Raw genomic sequence first — 22,097 nt, 5'->3', positions numbered from 1 at the left:
AACTAATGCTATACTGCAAAGCATGTAGCCTACACGGAAAAGTGAGTCAAATCAGCAGACGCCCCCTCCTCCACAAGGCACCTGTGCAGACGGTTTTCGCCTGGCCGTGCACAGTAGGCCTACATCCCGAATGGACGCGGCTGTCCGCGCAAATATTAGTTAAACAAATCCTTTCAGTGCAAATGCATTATAAAAACAAAAAATAAGATTTGTTTAGAAAACGAAATGACACAAATGTATTATTATTATTATTATTATTATCATTATTACTACTACTACACCCGGTGCGCACACTGAATAGGCATTTTAAAAGTTAACGTCGAGCCCTGCGGGGACACCTCGCCATTCCGAAGTGTCGGCATTCCGATCATTGACTTCTATGCTTTCGGAGAGGCGGCCCTTTTTTATCTCCAAAAAATGTTTCGCCAAGAGGTTAGGTTAGGCTTAGGCGTGGGGGGTGGGAGAGGTTAGGTTAGGGTTAGGGTCTTGGGGAGGGTGAATGCCGAGGTGTCCCCGAGCCCTGCTTCCAAGGTGAATCTTCTGCATAATCTTCTAGTGTGTGGGGTTGCGTTTGAACAGACGCGATTGTGTGTGTGTCCCAAGATTGAAATGTTAAAAAATCGGCTCTCTCTGTCCTGTAGTGTGTGGGGTCTCAAGATTTTTATAATCTTCAAGGATTTGAAAATCCTGTAGTGTGGGGTAGGCATAACCTACACACAGCAGACTCGTGTTTAGCCTCCCGGGCAGCCTGTGATGCTGTAGGAAACCAACGAGATAAAAGAGGAAAAGATCGAACGCGTGTGAGTCATGCTGTCTCTGGATGAAGTGCTCACTCACCACACTGACAGTTTGGATTTCACCTCTTCTTTCTATTCATCACCTCCAGAGGAAATTATTCAATGCCAGAAATCCCAGAATTTAATTTGGGCAAATCTATTGTGTCTCAATTAGTTGTGACGAGACGTTGCTATTGCAGTCTCAATTTGCGATGAGGCTGAGTGAGAAGAAGACTGTTGTACATGGACAGAAAAATCTTGTCTCGTCTAGCTTTAAATTATGAAGGTGAGCTTCTTTGTTGTTTTGGAGGTGTGCTTCATTATCGCTAATCTTTGTGAGCGAACGGCAATCTGTAAGCAATGAAACAACCATTTTGCGGAGAGGAATTCTTTTGAACGTCGCTAAGCTCCATTTGAAGACAACAAGGAAGATGCATTGTAGCCACATTAGTTAAAATTAAGTTTTAATGAGGCGCTGCGGAAATAGAATGTTGTCGTTCTCCAGCCTTTTCCATTGTGAACTCTATTCAGTCTCTCTTGAGCCGTCTCTTCTTACCCCATTACTGACTGCTGCTGTGATGTCTTTGTCACATGCAAACAGCACTTAACTGATCAGACACGTCCCACTAAATGATTTTTGTCATATCATTATAACGTTTCAATTGCCTTGTAGTTGAAATTGGTTATTGTGTTTCATGTCTCTCTCTTCCCTTCATTCTTTCAAGATCAATAGAAGTGACACGTTAGGATCAAGAACCATTTCCCCCTGCGCGGGCCGACAGTGTTTGATCATCAGCCAATGAAAGAGACTCGCTAATGAATCAGCAGATGTTTGCTTTTTGGGAAGTGAAAGACTGATCCGCTCACGAGTGGATGTTTGAGCCTATTCATTATTAATGCGTGTGTGTGTGTGTGTGTGTGTGTGTGTGTGTGTGTGTGTGTGTGTGTGTGTGTGTGTGTGTGTGCGTGCGTGCGTGCGTGCGTGCGTGTGAGCGCATGTGTGTGTGTTGGGGGTTGAGGGTGTTATCACAATGCATTTCCAATAGGAATACCTTTGTCATTGTAACATGTACAATGAGATTCAGTTCAAATGTAGATATAGAAAATTCCAAAATACGGATAAATAAAAAAGATAAATAGAATAAAATAGGCATGGACAAGTGCAGCATTATACATGCTGTGTGTGTGTGTGTGTGTGTGTGTGTGTGTGTGTGTGTGTGTGTGTGTGTGTGTGTGTGTGTGTGCATGGGTCACAGTCTGGTGTCTCTGGATGTGATACTGAGCATAGGTCCTACAGTATGTGTGTATGACTTTAAAGTCCAGTGTAGTTGAACAGTTATATACTCTAAGACATTATTAGACATTAGCATGTCTGTTATGTGATGTGCAAATGTCAGTGCAGTGCAGGTAGGTGGCAACCTTATAGGCCTATGTCTGTGGTCTTTGGGCAGAGTGGTTCAAGAGACGTATTGCTCTTGGGTAAAAATGGTTCCTTAGTCTGGCATTACAGGCACTGATAGACCTGCAGCACTGCCCAGAGGGCAGGTGGCAGGTGTGTGGGGTCACTGCAGATGGTGGTGGCTCTACGGAGGCAGAGGGAGATGGAGAGGTGGCAGCTGGGCCCTGATGACTCTCTGGGCGGAGTTGATGACCCGCTGCAGAGCTGTTCTCTCTGTGGCGGGGCAGCTGGTGTACTATGTTATCGATGCTGCAGCGGTAGAAGGTGACGAGCAGGTCTTTGGTGTGTTTTGCTTACTTTAGTTATCTCAGAAAGTATAGTCGTTGTTTCCTTCTTACCAGTGCTGTGGTGTTAGCAGTCCATCAAACATCCTCCGTGTCTCCGTCGATGACGAGAGGAGCGTGTCCACATCTGGCCTTCGTGAAGTCGATGATGAGCTCTTACTGCTGTTGAGAGATAAGCTGTTATCTGAGCACCACCTCGCCAGGTGCTGGACCTCTTCTCTGTAGGCAGACTCATCGTTATCTGAGACCAGCCCTGTAGGAGAGGGGGCTTAGGACGCAGCCCTGAGGAGCACCGATGCTCGGTGTTAGAGTGGAGGAGTGATGTGTGCCCATTCTGACTGACTGGGGACGGTCAGTCAGAAAATCCATGATCCAGGTGCAGAGGTGTTGGTCGAGGCCCAGGTCCTTGCTCGCACGCCCAGCGCTCATTTCTGTCGTGCCTCCTTGGATCGCCCTCGAGGTCTCACACACTTCGCTGAGATCACATTTTTTTCTTCATTCTGATGTTTGATGTGAACATGAACTGAAGCTGCTGACCTGTATCTGCATGATCCTGTATCTGCATGATCCTGTATCTGCATGATCGTATGCATCGCACTGCTGCCACAAGTGCTCAGTGAGTATAATACATGCATGCATAGAAAAAAGGCTCCACATAAAAAGTCATGTTTCAACAGACCAAGAAAATAGGAAATTAAAATTGTGGTGTACAGTTAGTGATCTACTTAAGAGTCATACTCCACTCAGTCTCAAAGGAAAACGGTGTGTTAATCCTTTAATTTTGATGTAATCCTGCCCACGATTTGCCTGGGCTTAAGCAGGGTTTCAGAGGGGCAAAGGAGAGATGAGAAATCTTTACTCAGAAGTTCCCGATGAAGAAAATGCTTGAGATGTGAGTTATCTCAGAGCTCCCAGGTCTGATGGTCTTGGGATCTACATGGGGTTGGTCAAGTTCACAGTTCAAAGACACAACAAGTGGGGGCAAACATAGCAAATGAATAGGAAGGTTGAATTAAAAATGCATTGAGAAGCCACGGGTAAGAGGGCCACCGGAGTCATGCTGTGATTGAAGGCACTCTCGTCCTTCGTCTGTGGGCGGAGCCTGTGGCGAGCGAACACTGTGTGTGGACCTGCTCTTTCATTAGGTTTTTGTATTTCATGCACTCAGGAGCAGAACAAATTGACTCTCTGTTTCCTTTTGCTCCATTGCTCATTAGCCAAGAGGAAGATTAAAAACACACAGTGGCCGTTACATAACTGCACCCAAAGCTGGTAGAATGTAATGTACTCGTTGACTCATTGGACACACAATGGCCGTCAACTGACTGTGCCTATGCTATTTATTTATTTATTTATTTATTTGAGGGACAATGCACACAGCATGTTAATGAACGTTACTGTAAATGTGCCAGTGTTAGCCAGATGGCTAATTTTCAACTGCTGCTGTCCCTTGGAGCTCCAGTTTGCCAGTGCCTCACACACACTGACAGGAGTATTAACCCTCACATGTCTTTGATGGTGGGAGAGGAAACCCCACACGAACACGGGGAGAACATGCAAACTCCACACAGGAAGGACCTGGGACCGACCGGGGGGTTCAAACCCGGCACCTTCCTGCTGTGAGGCAGCAGCACTAACCACCAAGCCAATCTATTTTCCCTCTTGTTGGCGATATTTGTACTCATTTGTACGCAGACATCATCTGTAAAGGGTGCAGTCATGTCCTTTAAAAACTAAAAAATAGACCCCATGAAATGGCAGCTGTACTTGAAACAGGATGTTGGGGTGGGACATAATCCAGCGAGGGATAATTTTTAATTTTAATTTTGGGATTTTATTTACTTTTATGATCTGTTTTTTTTTTTTTACTGTCAAGCACTTTGTAAATTGTTTTTGAAAGGTGCTATATAAATAAATCTAAATCAATGGAATATGAGTCCGGGAGAGAAAGTACTTCAAAGTATTTATTTATTATACACAGCATCTAATATCTTCCAATTATTTTTCACTTTGCACTAAACTCAGTGGATCTTGCGGACTCAGTGGAAAAACAAAAACAAACTAAAGAAAAAAAGCATCTAGCTCCGTAACACAGCAGCAGCTATTTGAGACACCCTTGTATCAAGAGCTCTTGTTTTCAGGCTTCATTAAAACAACCGGGCAAACATAGTCTCACAATCATAGAGAAGTATCTCATAGGTTTTTGAACCCCAGGAAGAGGCAGCTAATGGGGATCCTTTTTAATAAACAATAAACAATAGGTTTCCCTCTAAGTGCTCTGAAGTGTCACATTTTGAAATATGGACAGACTCTGGAGACTGTTTGCCCCCTCTCTTGTCTAAGCCAACAAGCTCAAATTAAAAGTTTTCCAAACAGCTGAAAGTACAGCCACAGCACAGGAGACTAGTAGTTCATCTTTGTTTCTGAAAACTTAAATTGAGCAAAAGTCCTCCTCCTCTAGTCTGGATGCTCTATCTGACTTTTGTTTTGTCTTGTTCCTTTCCTCAACAGAAGTGTACCTGCTCACTCTTCCTGATGACCAGAAAGTGAGCGTCACCACGGTGACAGTTGGCCAGAGTGTGGTGTTGACTTGTGCCATCACAGGCGACGGGAGGCCTCCTATACTGTGGAAACGCAACCATCAGCTTCTCAACTCCTTGAACCTGGAGGACATCAATGTAAGTAGAGCAGAACCAAGCCAAGCTACTCATCGCTCTGGTTGATCTCTTTTGTTTCCTCATGCACATTTGACGTACACTTGTGTATAGACAGACAGACAGACAGACAGACAGGCAGGCAAGCAGGCACACAGACATACAGACAGACAGACAGACAGACAGGCAGGCAAGCAGGCACACAGACAGACAGACACACAGACAGACAGACAGACAGACAGACAGACAGACAGACAGACAGACAGACAGGCAGGCAAGCAGGCACACAGACAGACAGACAGACAGACAGACAGACAGACAGGCAGGCAAGCAGGCACACAGACAGACAGACAGACAGACATGAAAGAAATCAGGACTCATACTTACTGAGAGTCTATAGCAGGATCCTTCTAACACATTGTAGTGTAAACGGGTCTAATCATTCAAGTCATTCAAATTTGTTATAATTATTTTGGAGCCATTGCCTCTTAGCAAGAGGTTTCAGAAAATGTCACCCTTGACTCAATAATTTCCTTTATTTAGATTAGATTATGAAGAACACGTTCTCTTTTACAATAACGACCTGGGCGAGAAGGCACACACAAAATAACAACAATACAGATTTGATTTGATTTGATTTGATTTGATTTGATTTGATACTTTATTGTCCACCATGGTGGAAATTTTTCTTTGGCTTCTCTTCCCATCAAGATACATTGTGCACAGTCAGCACACCATAAAACATAAAGACATAGAACATAAAACACACATGTACAAGTTAAGACATAGATAGTGCAAATAAACATATGATTCCAAATACAAACACCTAACTAAAAATGGCTTCCTACCTATCTAAAATACCAGTCATATACCTACCTACCTAAAATATTACAAATACAATACCTAACTAAAATGGCTTCCTAATTCCTAACTATCTAAAATACCAGTCATATACCTACCTATCTAAAATATTACATAGCGCAGCAGTGACAGCACACAGGACAGTTCATTTATTTAATGACCGTATGGCACAGGGGATAAATGAGTTTTTGTAAATGTTCCGGTTGGCCCTTGGGACCCTGAATCGACGACCGGATGGAAGCAGCTGGAATGCAGAGTTCAGTGGGTGCGAGGCATCACCACTGATCTTCCTTCCTTTCCTGATAACAGCCTTTTCAAAAATGTTGGAAAGCTGTTTTTGTGTTTTGCCAACAATTTTACTTGCTATTTTAACTATTCTAGAAAGTTTGTTTTTGCTCTTTACGTTCAGGTTGCCGTACCAGGCGGTCATATTAAAAGACAGGACTGATTCGACCAGACTGCTGTATGCCGTTTGGAGAATGTGTTGGCTGACACCAAAACTCCTCAGTTTCCTGATTAAAAACAGACGCTGATTGGCTTTCTTATATATATCGTCTGTGTTCTCATTAAAGGTCAAAGTCTGGTCAAAGATTGTCCCCAGATACTTGAACTGTTTGACCTTTTCCACAGGCTGGTTACTGAGCATGATAGGGACCATGTTACTTTCCCCTGGTTTTGTTTGCATAATGAGTTCCTTTGTTTTGGACACGTTAATTTCTAGTTTGCATGCTCGGCACCAGTCCTGCAGTGCAGTGGCCTGCTTGAGGTATGCCTCTTCATAGATGGCATCATCTTCCCTAAGAAGACCAACAAGGGCCATATCGTCTGCGTATTTAAGCAGCTTCAGGTTACAGTTATTTACACACATCATGTTTACATAAATTGAGAACAGCAGTGCGGACAGTACACAACCTTGGGGTGCCCCAGTGTTTAAGACAAGTTCATCTGAGTACAGTCCGTTCATCAGGACTCTCTGAGGGCGGTCCGTTAGGAAGCTCCTAATTAGATGAATGAGACCCCCATTCACATTCATCTCTAATAGTCGTTCCAACAGAATATCAATTCAGATAGACAAATACACTGGGGGCAGGGGTGTCAGGATAGTTGTCAATTGTAGACATGTGTTAAGAAACACTTCAATAAACTGCCAAAGGCAGCCAAGTCAACAGACTGACCCAGCTGTAGTGATTTATTAAGTCCATTCCAAGCTGATGCAGCAGCAGAGCAGAAGGAGGAAAGTTGTGGCGTCTGTTGGCAATAATGAAATGCTAACATAATGGGGGAAAGTGTTGCTAACTTTTTTGTGGCTATGCCTCAGATTGTCAGCACTTTTTCTTTGGACTGTTGGCCCTGGCTTTGCATTGCGTCTGATCCAGTTAGTGATCCAGGCCAGGGTGTCAGCTTGTGTTCTCGGTGTCTGTGTTTAGAGACTGCTGGGAGGGACAGGGCTCTCAGACCAAGAAGGATGAAGGAGGTTAGGGGGTTCAGCTCGAGAGGAAGGACCTACTTTTACAACTCAGTGAAACAGTGTGTGTTTGTGTGCGTGCCTCTGTGTGTGTGTGTGTGTGTGTGTGTGTGTGTGTGTGTGTGTGTGTGTGTGTGTGTGTGTGTGTGTGTGCCGCCGCCATAGCCCCAGACAGCCCTCTGTGTCGCTTTCATCCACATCAAAGGAGCAGGCACAATCAGGTGGTGAGCTGCAGAACAGGCAGATCTCCCTTCCCCCCACCCCTGCTCAGTGTCAGCGCTGACCAAGACGAGTGTGCAGCCGCTGTGCATAATTAAGTCAACACTGTCGCAGTAGATAAAGGGAGATCCAGCGGAGCCGCTAATGTAACATTAAATGTTGATGACCCTTAAAATGAGTAAGAGGCGACCAGCTGTCGCTAGTCATACTTGGCAACATCAACCGGTGCTAAACTAGCGCACTGCTTCTGAGTGTTGGTCAGGTGTAATGCCAGCAAACGGCCAGCGCTAACCCATATGGTGTGTGTTTTTTTCTTATTTTATGCATTTCAAAATGAAAGCTTCGCTATTGTTTCCTTTTTTTGTTATTTTGAATAATAAGCAATTCATAGTCAAATACTGTGGAGACTAGTGCTGGGTATATCAGAAACAAAAACAGCAAGTCTGTCAAGTCTGATTATTTCTTGAACAGGGAGGATTCACTGGAGAAAAAAACAGGAACAAGTGTGTATCTTGTAGGGTCAATACAGTCTTTGATCTACCTTTCATACAGTGTGTTTTTCCAAAGCCTGATTTTCAGATTCAATAGCAGCAGTGTTCTTTTCATCCTGATATTGCCTGAAGACAGATGGAGTGGAGTGGAGGGTCTCGATCGGGGGTGGTCTTTGTCTCTGCTTCACACACAATCACAGATATTCCCTAATACCAGCGGACACAGATTTATTTTAAATTCAAATCGCAGCTTGGAAATGAAAGCCGCTGCTGCCAAATGCTTTTCAGGATATTCATCAGAGCACAAATAAATAAATAAATAAATAGCTTTAATATAGTGAGTATACAGGAATAGCTTTAATATAGTGAGTATACAGGAATAGCTTTAATATAGTGAGTATACAGGAATAGCTTTAATATAGTGAGTATACAGGAATTATTTTCAGACATCACAACAACCAAGGACTTGAAATGTATCCTTTCAAAATGTCAGAGGTTGTTTTAATTTCTATGTTTGCACCCCCCCCCCCCTCCATTTTTTTTCTTCTTCTTCTCCTTCAATTTCATACTGTAAAAGCAAAGGCATTTTCTTTCTTCATTTCCCACGCGTGCGCACGCACACACGTGCACACACACACACACACACACACACACACGCACGCACACACACACGCACACACACACGCACGCACACACACACACACACACACACACACACACACACACACACAAAGGGGGGCCCATTTAAGGAGAAAGTAGTGATTGGAGAGGCATAGCGGGAGAACGGAGAACAGGTTGTGGTGAGAATCGATCGGAGTTTGCTCATGTGTGGCTACCTTCTCTGGAGAAAGCATCAAAATTCAATTTCAATCTATATCTCTTTGCTTGACTTATACATGATCAGAAGCAGCAGGGCAGAAAGCAGGATGCATTTAACTAATTGCATTTTAATTAAGTATTAAGTTAACGATGTTGCATAAAATTACACTTGCTATATCTCTGTGGTACAGTAGTGTAAAGTGCATCTGCTGGAGGCCCATGAATTGAGACGGTTAGCTAAACTGATAATAGGGAGTAGGGGTGGGACGATGTCATGTCACGATTATCCTGTGCAAAATAATCACGATATAATCATAAAAATATGCGAAACCCTCTTTATACCCTCTTTACACCACTAAAACATACCTGAATCACTTTCCCTTACATTTTGTTAGCCCGGGCAGACACCTTCGTCCACCTTCTGCAGGTGGGAACCTCGTCTTTCTGTCGTTCCTTGTTTCAAAATAAAACAGGAAATCAATAGGACTAACTTGTTAGTCAGTTAGTTAGACAGATTTTTCAAGTCACTAATGACTCGAGACGATATTCATTCTCATGTGACAATATTCACGATTATACGATTAAATCACCAGTGTTATTATCGCGATAGACTATAATCTTATATCATCCCGCCCCTAATAGGGAGTAATCTATCTCTTCAGAGTGAGAAGTCACTGTAATTTGGCCCTTGAGTCTTATTGTCCGTTTTGATTTTCTGTTGACGACTAACAAAGATAGGTTGGATTGTGCACACACAGGTTACCTCCAGAGCGGCTAATCTAATGCAAAGGGAATCAACGCGAGGGCTAATAGTCCCGTGTGGCTCATCGGAAAACGTGTGTGTGCGGACCGAGCAGGACCGAGAGCATCTACTGATGGAACTTGAGCCGCTTAATCCAGATTTATTTCTGGCTCTTGGGTAGCCAGTCAATCACTGTTGCTGCTTCCCGGGAGGGGAATGGATTTTGTCTGCACCTGGCATGGGCAGACCCGCTCTGAATCGCCTCGCAGACAATTTCTGCATAATTGCTGGCTGTTAATATTTGTGAGCGTCCGCATGCCAGCCCTAATTACAGTCGTAGCCCTGTGAGTGCGCGTGGGAGCTTTACGCCCGTCTAATCCCAGTTTTAAGAATGTGGTTATTTTGGAAATATTTGTCGACATTCACACTCACTGGATTGCACATTAATATCTCAGTGGTGCGCCTGGCTGTATCCTGCAGTTCAATAGAGACCCTCTACATTTTGACAAAGCAGCTTACTGTAATTCCATGGAGTTGACAGTTGCTGGCTATGGCATCATCATCCAGGGGCTGTCGGCGTTTCAATCCTTCCAGAGGCAAGACCGAGCCGTGAGCAAGACAGTTGTTTGTGTGTGTGTGTGTGTGTGTGTGTGTGTGTGTGTGTGTGTGGGGGGGGGGGGGGGGGGGGGGGTGGTATCTAGGGTTCTTGAAATGGATTTGATAGTTTCCAGTTCTTGAAAAGTTTATAATTTAGTTTGAAAAGTACTTCCAACAAGGGTTTGCCTCATGCTCAGATAGTGGCGCTGTATAACGAGGGGAAAAGTGATGCTTGTGAAGGGTAATCTTCAGTTCCAGTTCCAATTACCGGTAGGCTAATTGCCAGGTCAAAATTTCCAGTCAGAAAAAATTGTTGTCTGGAAAACATGGAATTTTGAAATGGAAAACTTATAGGAGACTGGAGATCCGTCAGGAATGGAAATAACACTCTTCCCTTATCTCAACATGGGGTTAAGTGTATTTTATCTCCTATACCTGTAGTGCTCAGTACTAGGGGTGTCAACGGTTACAACATTTTCTAAACATGTACACTGGACCTTCTGGCAGCGTGTAACCGATTAACCGGATGTTTTTTTTTGTTGACCTGATAAAGTTTAACATCTGTAGCTTACAGGCAGCCTATTGTTGTGTATGCGCACGTCAGTGGGACTGGCCCTTTAAGAGTGTTACGACAGTGCCGTAAGTGGGGGTGTTAGCCTGAACTTTTGACTGTTGTATCAGAGTTGAGCCTGCTAGAGACGTAGCAGCATGAGAGTTTAGCCTGTACGACTCACAGCTGTTAATAAAACGTTGAACAGCATGTCGTGGTCCACCAGTTATTCAGACATAACATTGGTGACGAGGATGATGGGACTGGCGTTCTCACCGCCAGGACGCAGATTGAAAATAACGTTAGCAGCGGTAGCTAGCTTGCTAGCTAACAGATAACACACAACACTCACCAGAAATATTAAGTGTCTAGCCAATCTACTCCCACAATTGAGCCTTTCTGTCTCTGTTGTGATAGTTTCTCCATACGATTAGTTGGCTGAAAACGAGAGCCCGCACCAGCGCCTTTCTGAAGCCACTGCTGAGTTAACGTTATTTTCAATCTCCTTCCTCGCTGGGATCACCCCACCCCAGCGTACTGACAGGAATACACTTAGTGGGCACACGCACAGTGTATTTTTGATGAGAAATGAATGATTGCGAGTCCAGAACACAGTAAAATCATTGTCAAAACTTTATTTAAAAGGACACACAAAAAAAGACATGTAAACGGTTATTGAATTTTCTAAACGGATATGATTTATTATAAAACGGCTCTCTCAAATCAAGCAATCTGATTGGTTCACAGCCATTGTATAAATCCAATAACCCACTCCAATAACCCATGGCCATGGGTTATTGGTTGCCATGGCAACTCTCTTACTAAAAGCCTTTGGTTACCTCAAAAAAAACAAATGGCGGAGACAGCTGTCAGATCCTTGTGAATCGATCTTCGCTTATAACTTTACTAATACTTCGCAGAAAATTATGTTTTGTACAAGAATAAATGCGGGCTAATGTCTTCTTTGCAAAAAAAAGGCTGTTAACCCCGCATTTAACCCCGCATTTAACCCCGTAACGTTAGTTGGTGTCAGGCTTTGCAGAAAGCACTCAGCTTCTCAGCAAGCGCTGAGAATGCAGCGCTGCGCTCGAGCTGCCTGTCGGCTTTCCAGAAAGCTCTCAGCTTCTCAGCAAGCGCCAGGATTGGCCAATGTCAACTTCAGTCTCCAGAACGATCCAATCAAATCACCCGCACGTTCTTGCGGTCCCGCCTTACAGTAGTGTTTCAACTGACTCTATCAGAATACCATGCCAGTCGGACTCGTGGGCCTCGTGGGATAACAGCTTATCAGCGGGATATATTCGCCACAACACACTTGCTCTCATGCTATATTGCTTAAATATCCGTGTACCCGTGTAGTCGTGTACACAGTAGTCTCGCTAGCCAGCCTCCCCTCCCTACCGTGAGAGGAGTCTGGCGCCGCAGGTCTCCATAGTGGGATTGCGATGGGCGGCGCTTAGCGGCAGTGCCCTTGGAAAATAGTTTCCAACAATCCAACTTGCCGTTTTCAGCGTGTAGCAACGAGCTAGCGTGTAGGTTTCTGCCGTTAGCTCGCTAGCTAGTAGTTAGCATTGTTGTTTTCACTGAGGCGGCAGGGCACTATTTACAGCAAGACACAGGGAGGAGGGAGCGGAAGCCGCTCTGATTGACATGGTCGGAGCCAATGACAGAGCTTGTAATAAGCCGGGAGCGGACATTCGGCAGCCACTGAAGCAGTCGCTCCAATAGGAGAGCAGCTGTAGAGCAGGGGAGGGCTTATCCCAGTTGCCTGTTTCCGTGGCGCCAGACTCCTCTCACGGTAGGGAGGGGAGGCTGGCCAGCGAGACTATGTACACGGTGACATCCCTACTCAGTACCTTGTGTTTGTGGCTATAGCATTATTTCTCTTTATGGTGGAGTATGTATGTATGTATGTACGTACGTACCGTATGTACAGTATGTATGTATGTATGTATGTATGTGTATGTATGTATGTAACGTTGAATGTGATTATACTTACCGTAATTATGTACATTTGGCTCTGCTCAATATGTACCACCTGTAGCGATACATTCTTCCGGTGCTCTTTTGATTAAAAAAAACCTCAAGCTGTGCATGTCTTATTGAATTGCAGTACTGTGTTATACCAACGCACAGCATGATGTATCTGTCATTTGTGGTATTTAGAGCAACTTCTGTTCATTCAGAAACCTGGATTTTAGCAGGAAATCACACAGTATATCATTATTATAAAAAAGATATGACTTTCCTGATATTGCACCTGCAGACATTGTGGCCAGGCGAGTTTAATTATATAGCATATTTCATAAACAAACGCAATTCACAGTGAGATGATAAGGTGTATAAAAATCAATAATGAATACATAATTAAAATGCATAAAAAGAATAAAGATGAGTTGCAGAGGCAGTGCAGAATGCAAAGGGTTTTGAGCCTAGTTTTAAAAGTGGCCAAAGTTGGGGCGCGTCTCACACCTACTTGACAACATCATACGATTTCTGACCACAGCATCATAATCGATTGTAATAGTGGTAATGAAGCCTGTCCGCTTCATACTCCCTTAATCCCGTGTTTGAACTAACCCTCTGAATGTTTCACTTCTGCTCTTCTCCCCAACAGATCCCGTCCCAGGTAGGTTTTTCTATTGCTTCACTATGTTGTGCACCATTCACACACAAAAAGCCCGCAAAGCTAGTGAGTCCCTGCAAGGTGTGCCAGATGTGTGATGCTGTCATCCAAAAAACAGATTATGTGACTATAGAGACACTGCGGAGCGCGTCATCATTCAGAAACCACGCCCAAAATGGGGGAAAACACAAACTCCCGTCCAATCCTGGCGTTCTCCTATGTCGCGTGCATGGTCGGGGTCTTGCACAAAAAGATCGTATATACAGAAGATGAACACTCCAACGTACTTCATTGACGGCAAGATCCACATTTTTCTTCTCGCCAATTCTCAATGGCTTCCTTGTTTTCCTCGGGAGTACAAAAAACTTTAACTGTTGTTTGCGCAGCCCACCACACAACAGCTTTTAGCTATGTTTAATTCAAGGAAAATGACGCTGGTGTGTGGAAATGAACGGAGCTTTTCCCCTGTGATGGGCGTGGCCTATTTCATGCAGTGTCTCTATAGCACGGATAAGAAATTTACTTTTCTTGCACGGAGCACCGTGCTCATTTTCATGACCAGGCTGCAAAACCCTCCTTCAAGGCCCATTTGCTGAAAGTCACGCCCCCACCTGAGTGTACTGTAGGTGGCTGCTCGGTGTCCTTCCAGAGGTCACCTGGCTGTGACAGCTTTATTAATTATAGTTCTTTAAAGGCTATGGCCTATCTGTAGATCCACCCTCCACTATGGCCTATCTGTATATCCACCCTCCACTATGGCCTATCTGTAGATCCACCCTCCACTATGGCCTATCTGTACATGTATATCCACCCTCCACTATAGCCTATCTGTAAATCCACCCTCCACTATGGCCTATCTGTACATGTAAATCCACCCTCCACTATGGCCTATCTGTACATGTATATCCACCCTCCACTATGGCCTATCTGTATATCCACCCTCCACTATAGCCTATCTGTAGATCCACCCTCCACTATGGCCTATCTGTACATGTAAATCCACCCTCCACTATGGCCTATCTGTACATGTATATCCACCCTCCACTATGGCCTATCTGTATATCCACCCTCCACTATAGCCTATCTGTAGGTCCACCCTCCACTATGGCCTATCTGTAGATCCACCCTCCACTATAGCCTATCTGTAGATCCACCCTCCACTATGGCCTATCTGTAGGTCCACCCTCCACTATGGCCTATCTGTAGATCCACCCTCCACTATAGCCTATCTGTAGATCCACCCTCCACTATGGCCTATCTGTAGGTCCACCCTCCACTATGGCCTATCTGTAGATCCACCCTCCACTATGGCCTATCTGTAGATCCACCCTCCACTATGGCCTATCTGTAAATCCACCCTCCACTATGGCCTATCTGTACATGTAAATCCACCCTCCACTATGGCCTATCTGTACATGTATATCCACCCTCCACTATGGCCTATCTGTAGGTCCACCCTCCACTATGGCCTATCTGTAGATCCACCCTCCACTATGACCTATCTGTAGATCCACCCTCCACTATAGCCTATCTGTAAATCCACCCTCCACTATGGCCTATCTGTACATGTAAATCCACCCTCCACTATGGCCTATCTGTACATGTATATCCACCCTCCACTATGGCCTATCTGTATATCCACCCTCCACTATAGCCTATCTGTAGATCCACCCTCCACTATGGCCTATCTGTAGATCCACCCTCCACTATGGCCTATCTGTAGGTCCACCCTCCATCTGCCCTTGTCTGTTTCCCTGAGCACTCGTGCCCTGGCTCTGCTCTGCCTGTGGGGAGCCCGGTGCCCGGGTGCTGCTGGGTGCCACTGATAGCCAAGGTGAGGGTGCTGAGGTGGGGGAGGGAAGGGGGGGGGGGTCGTGTCGACAGGCTCCGCCACGGCTCGTTCCACCCCTCTGAGTTTCATTTCTCCCCCCATTCATTTTTCATTTAAAAAGGTGACACAATATGCTCTCAGCCCAAAGGGCCAAAACGCGCCATCGATTTTCCCTCATATTACGAAGCTCTCTGATGCTTCACTCAGCCGCTCCCCGACTCATGGTGATACACACAGTGAATGCCTGTAAACATGATGGCGGCTTCTTCCTGCTCTTCTGTAAATGACTCATGGTGATACACACAGTGAATGCCTGTAAACATGATGGCGGCTTCTTCCTGCTCTTCTGTAAATGACTCATGGTGATACACACAGTGAATGCCTGTAAACATGATGGCGGCTTCTTCCTGCTCTTCTGTAAATGACTCATGGTGATACACACAGTGAATGCCTGTAAACATGATGGCGGCTTCTTCCTGCTCTTCTGTAAATGACTCATGGTGATACACACAGTCAATGCCTGTAAACATGATGGCGGCTTCTTCCTGCTCTTCTGTAAATGACTCATGGTGATACACACAGTGAATGCCTGTAAACATGATGGCGGCTTCTTCCTGCTCTTCTGTAAATGACTCATGGTGATACACACAGTCAATGCCTGTAAACATGATGGCGGCTTCTTCCTGCTCTTCTGTAAATGACTCATGGTGATACACACAGTCAATGCCTGTAAACATGATGGCGGCTTCTTCCTGCTCTTCTGTAAATGACTCATGGTGATACACACAGTCAATGCCTGTAAACATGATGGCGGCTTCTTCCTGCTCTTCTGTAAATGACTCATGGTGATACACACAGTGAATGCCTGTAAACATGATGGCGGCTTCTTCCTGCTCTTCTGTAAATGACTCATGGTGATACACACAGTGAATGCCTGTAAACATGATGGCGGCTTCTTCCTGCTCTTCTGTAAAGGACTCGTGGTGATACACACAGTCAATGCCTGTAAACATGATGGCGGCTTCTTCCAGCTCTTCTGTAAATGCCAAGCTGGATGTACACACGGGTAACAAAGATGTGGCTGGAATGTTAAAAGCAATCCGATGAGAGTAAAAAAAAAAAAGCTCTTTTGTCCCTTTTCTTTTTACGAGCTCTCTCAAAGACGGCGGATAATTAATGATGGCACCCTAATGATGGCCGAGCGCCGGAACACGTTCACTTCCGAATGCTGCTGTGCATTCCAAAGTGCTGAAACCTACTGTAGTATTGGGAGTAGAAACACTTCTTTTGTTTCTAAGTACTCCCTGAAGAACTATAGCATAATCACTTGAGAGACTGAATGCAGCACTGCAAAAGATATCCATCTTAACGAGTCCTGTAGTCAAGAATTGAATCTTAATATCTTCTTTTTTACCATGGCGCTGGGCCAGAGGCCCCACCGGGGTCATAAGATGGAAAAGTCAGGGATATGAAGGTGGCAGAGAGTTGAGATTCAAGGGGTGGGTAGGAATAGTGGTTAGGGGGATATGGGTGGTGTTGTTGGGGGGGGGGCACCATAGGGATATGATGGTGATAGAGTCGGGATCCGTGGGTTGGGTAGGATCAGTGACTAGGGGGATATGGGTGGTGTTGGTGAGGAGGGAAAAGTGGTGCTGTGGTCTAAAAGGTTTGCGTTTGTGTGAAACTAAATCTGACAATGGGATGATCATTTCAATCGTTTCCAATGGAGTTTCACCTGTTTAGAGAAGTTTGGTAAAACAATCGACATAAATAAGGCAGATGAGTAGTGTCAAAGTAATATCAAGAACATTTTAGAAATTAGCTAATTTGCATATTTTTTTTCACCTTAAGAAAAAAAAAAAAAAAATCCCTGATCAAATTAGTTAGTTGCAAATCCTTTGCCAAGGTGACAGATATTTGCTTTTTGCCAGATGGATTCATCACACCAACACTCCATTGAGTGGGCTCATTAGCTTCGGGGGCTTCTATCAGTGATAGAGCTGAATAATTTATTCTTATGTTTGCCTTCTTTTCTTGTCCGGCACCCATTATTTTGTGTTCACCGGCTTAATAATTACAACACAGCATGAATTCATTAATTATGTTTCAGTTGGCTCTTCACACATTCACATCACGGATGGGCTTCGGTTTAATTAGAACTTTTGTTTTGCTTTGAATAGGCCACAAGAGAATTGGAGTGAAACAGGTGTTGTGCATTTGTGTTAACGAAAGGGTACCAACTGTCATTCTGGCCTTTTCAGGGACGATGATTCAACATGACATTTGAGATGATTGTTCACAGAAGCGGCAATATTCATTCTGATTGACCCTGTGTATAGACCCTTCTCACAGCGGCCATTTTGTGTCGAAAAGGCAGGGTAAACACAGGTGCAAGCAAAACACTAATGAGGGTTTCCAACTTCCATGATTGGAATTTGGAAACTCTCATGAATGTTTTGCTTGCACCTGTGTTTATTCTGCCTTTTTGACACAAAATGCCCCCCGTGAAAAGGGTCTATTCAGCAACCAATTTTGATTTTCTTTGTTTCTGTTTTGAAAACAGCTGACATTGCATGTTTTCTACTCTGATCAATTGTAGCTCTAGTCCTTCTTTCCTATCGGATCACTTCCCTCTTATTTGGGAATATGGCATTTGCCAAAACCACTAGAGACTATCTTTCCTATCTGTGATTGCAATATTCATTTTGCACAATTCTTCTTTGTGGCACCACAAGGATTCATCCTTTGACTGAGATCGATGGATATTTGCTACAATGCTCCACCATGTGCCTTTTTGAAACATTGCTATATTTTTCATTTCCTGTGCTGCTATGGAACATGCTTATCTTCTCATCTGGCATCATTCCCATTTTAACAGCTGATTTCCACCTCCAAACGCCTCATCATCACCGCAGCATTGCTGATCCAATTCTGTCAATAATTCTCTCTCTCTCTCTCTCTCTCTCTCTCTCTGGTAGGACTTTGGGGATGATGGCTCCCTGTACATCACCAAGGTGACCACAACCCACATGGGCAACTATACCTGTCATGCCGATGGCTATGAGCAACTCTCACAGATACACACTCTCCAAGTAAACGGTAAGACACGCACGCGCACACACACACACACACACACACGCACACACGCACACACACACACACACACACACACACGCACAATGGGACCGGAATGGCTATTCGCTGTATCTACTCTATCATCCAGTTTGGCATTCTCTGAATCATCTTTGGTGGGTATAGTGGAAATGGCTGTTGTGTTTTGAAATCCATCAGCCACTGTGGCTGGCTGATGGTAAATTGAGTTCCCCGCCATGCTGAAGACCTTGAAAGGACATCCAGATCTGCTGTTATTGTGAAGGTCTGCCGAGTCTTGTTGTGATCAACATAGTTTAGAGGAGAAAACATGTTGATTAATCATCCTGCCAGGCAGGTTTCACATGAATCCAACGTGTACACGAGCCGAGGTGCAGCTGATGAGCCCATCAGTGGTGAGGGGGGGTAAAAGAGACAGAGCAATGTTGTACAGCGGGCGAGCCTAGGAATCGAGCATAGTTATAAAGAAGTGCATAGTAAAAGTATTTTAAAGTGAGGGGAGGGTGGGGGTAATGTCTATAAAATGGGGGGGGGGGACCCAAGTCGTTGCAGAGCCGGTTGTGCTCAGGGGGCACCGGGGTGGGAGACAAAGTCCTAATTTGTGGGGGCTTACGGGTCTGATTGAAGAGACGGATGGCAGTTGGGAAGACGCTGTCCTTGTGTCGAGAGGTTCTGGGGCCGGTTGCACAAAACACCTTGAGTTAAGATTTTCCTTAAAGTCTGAATGAAGGTTTCCATGAAATAAAATCGGTTGCACAAAGCACCCTTAAGCCTTCTCCTTACGGTTAAACATTTTAAGAGTTTATGACCTGGGTGGGTGGGGTCGGCCATGATTTTCCGAGACCGCTTTAACATCCTGGTAGTGTGTAGGTCCTGAAGGGATGGCAGGCTGCACCCGACCACCTTTCCAGCGTGGCGGATGATGCTCTGCAGTCTGGAGATGTCCTTGCGGACAAGGATGATGAGACATACGTTTGCAGTTTCATTGGGAATAGCTGAGTGAAATTTAGTCTAGACATATTCATTTTTTTATGAAGCAACTCTTTTGATATATCTGTGAAGACTGCCAAGTAGGCAGAGAGGAGACGGGGTTCAGTACTGTAAACTCTGTGCAGTGAATGGCAGAGCGTTATCCGTAGTTCTTTGATCCTTATTGTACTGACTTCAATACAGCAGAGGGACTGCTTACCATCAAACTGACTCATCAAAATGCCTCCTGCTTAATGGCCATATTAAACTTGTAGCCTATTCGTATTGTTATAGTATCACCACTATGTTGTTTTCATTGGCATTATTTGTTTTGATCTTCATTACCATTATGTTCTATTTGGTCTATTTCTTTCTTTCTTTTTATTATTATCTTCTCCCCTTTCTTTCCAGCTGCAACAATCCAATTTTCTGACAGGAATCAATAAAGTTACATCTCATTTACACCATCTATGGCTCTCTATTCTTTTCAGGGATTCTAAATTGCTTTGATTTGGATTTTTCTATTTGGTTTCCCAGCAAGTAAATAACAAACCCAGAAAACAAAACACCAAAAGCACGCAAATGAGCGCAGCTCCCACACACACACGTACAATGACTCCTCTCTGAAAAACTTGAGAACAAGGTATAGCGGTATTCCCGGGAGTTCCATAGTGCTTGCTAATTCCTGTCCCAGATCTTTCTCTTAACAATGGCTCCAGCATTTTTTCTTTATTCTTTTGTTGTTCTTTTGTTTTACCCTTGAAACTTTCGAGTACTTTTCACTTCACAGGTTTGGCATTGGATTCAGGCCTTGGACAAAACTGAGCTGGTTTACTCTCCACCTCTCCCCAGGGGGCCTAGAGCTGCAGAGGGAGAGAGAGAGAGAGTGAGTGTGTGTGTGTGTGTGTGTGTGTGTGTGCGTGCGTGTGCGTGTGTGTGTGTGTGTGTGTGTGTGTGTGTGTGTTTGTCTGTGTGTGTGTGCGCGTGTGTTCGCGCGCGTGTGCACGTCTGTCTCTCTGTCTGTGTGTCTGTCTGTGCGTCTCGATGAATGTCTGGGTTGAACTTAAGTCAAAATTGGGAACACACACCCGACTTAAGACCAGGTGATTGGGGGAAGGGGGGGAGCCGGGTCCCCAGTTAGTAAAACGCTGGTTTGGGGGTTAAGGTTAGGGTTAGGCAAGTAATGGTTATGGTTAAGGTCTTTGCACACACAGTTCGCTTGTTCTTCGTATGCGTTTTCTTAAAGCAGCTACGAGCAAGATTTTCGATTGTTATTAAACAGTCTAAATTTAATATCAATGCATCACATCTTACCTCTAATAGTAGACGAGACCAACGCAGAGTAGTCTCGCTTGAACCCCGAGTGAATCGGCCAGTGTTAGTCTCTCTGTGGCCAGGGCAGATCAGGAAGTGAAATGAAACGGTTTGCAGCAGCCACTTTGGCCATAACCACAAAATAACTTCTAAAAAACCTGTTAGAATATAACGAGAGATGTTCGCGAGAGTATGCATGGCGTTCACATTGTTTATGTTATGTTGCTAGGCAGCGCGAACGGGGTAAAAGGCAGGCAGCTGCGTTTCACTTCCGGGTTTCACTTCCGGGTTTATCCGGTCCGGCGGTAAGGAGAGAGAGAGAGAGAGCCCCCTGTTGACGCGAGTTTAGACAGACACAGACTTAAGAGAGCAATCGCAGAAAATCGAACCTCATCCGAAAACTTAAATGACGGACGTAATTGTCGGATTCGGTGTGTCAATGATGATTGACTCAAATGAGGTCGTATTCTTTTTTATTTTGTGCGTCAATTTCGGACGAAAAAACTGACTATGTGTGCAAAGACTCTTAGGGTAAGTGTGCATGCGTGCATGCATGCGTGTGTGTGTGTGTGTGTGTGTGTGTGTGTGTGTGTGCGCACGTGCGTGATCGTGCGTGCGTGCGCGTCTAGTCTAGTCTGAACAAACAGCACTGTTTGTGTGAGTGTGTTCTTCTTCGTCTTCTGGCAACCAGCTGGCAGGTGCTGAGTGTGTGTTAGAGATGGAAGTGGAAATGGAATGCAGGGAGAATTATCAAAAATCTTGGGGGCAATTTTTGCACCTGGATCACGGTTTTTAGGGGCATTCTGAGATTTCTTGCGCCTGGCTTCCTACACTGGTTTACAGTACAGTATGTCATGATGACAGTGAATATGTTTGTGTATGCATGAAGGAGAAGCAGTTTTATGTGTGTACAGGATGTACACTAACACTACACATAAAGTTTGTGAGCATGTGGGGAGGGAGAGTCGGGGGGGGTCTGCAGTTCCTGCAATACTTATGACCAGCAGAATGTTTTTCAGCAACAGCCACAAGTTCAATTTGATGGAGGAGTTGTAACAAGTCTGCCAGGCTTAGCTGGAAATCGTCCAGCAACGGGCTGTCGGAGTGGTCTCCTGCCATGGTGTGTGTGTGTGCGTCCGTGTGTGTGTGTGTGTGTGTGTGTGTGTGTGTGTGTGCGCGTCCGTGTGTGTGCGGGCGTGTGTGTCCGCGTGTGTGTGTCCGCGTGCGTGTGTCAGTGTGTGTGCGCGCGTGCGAGCGTCTGTCTATAAGCGTGCTCATCTCCCGGAGCGGCGCCGCCGCCGGCAGCCTCGCTGAGTGATTGACGGCTGG

The 22,097-nt window shown here is 44.9% G+C and overlaps 1 protein-coding gene across 2 annotated transcripts in view; it reads left to right on the top strand.

Annotated features, from left to right (window-relative positions):
- fstl5 (follistatin-like 5) overlaps window positions 1–22,097 on the top strand; it is a gene marked incomplete at both ends in the record, with an annotated part of 182,649 nt that overhangs the window by 111,491 nt on the left and 49,061 nt on the right. For both annotated transcript variants that reach the window (XM_083651485.1, XM_083651484.1), the window contains 2 exons: window positions 5,031–5,197; window positions 18,353–18,473. In XM_083651485.1, coding sequence (XP_083507611.1) covers window positions 5,031–5,197; window positions 18,353–18,473 — 288 coding nt within the window. The remainder of the gene's footprint in view (window positions 1–5,030; window positions 5,198–18,352; window positions 18,474–22,097) is intronic.

Source organism: Poromitra crassiceps, assembly GCF_964638095.1.
Source record: "Poromitra crassiceps genome assembly, chromosome: 15".
NCBI classification, from domain to species: domain Eukaryota; kingdom Metazoa; phylum Chordata; class Actinopteri; order Beryciformes; family Melamphaidae; genus Poromitra; species Poromitra crassiceps.
This window is presented reverse-complemented; position numbering and strand designations above follow the sequence as displayed.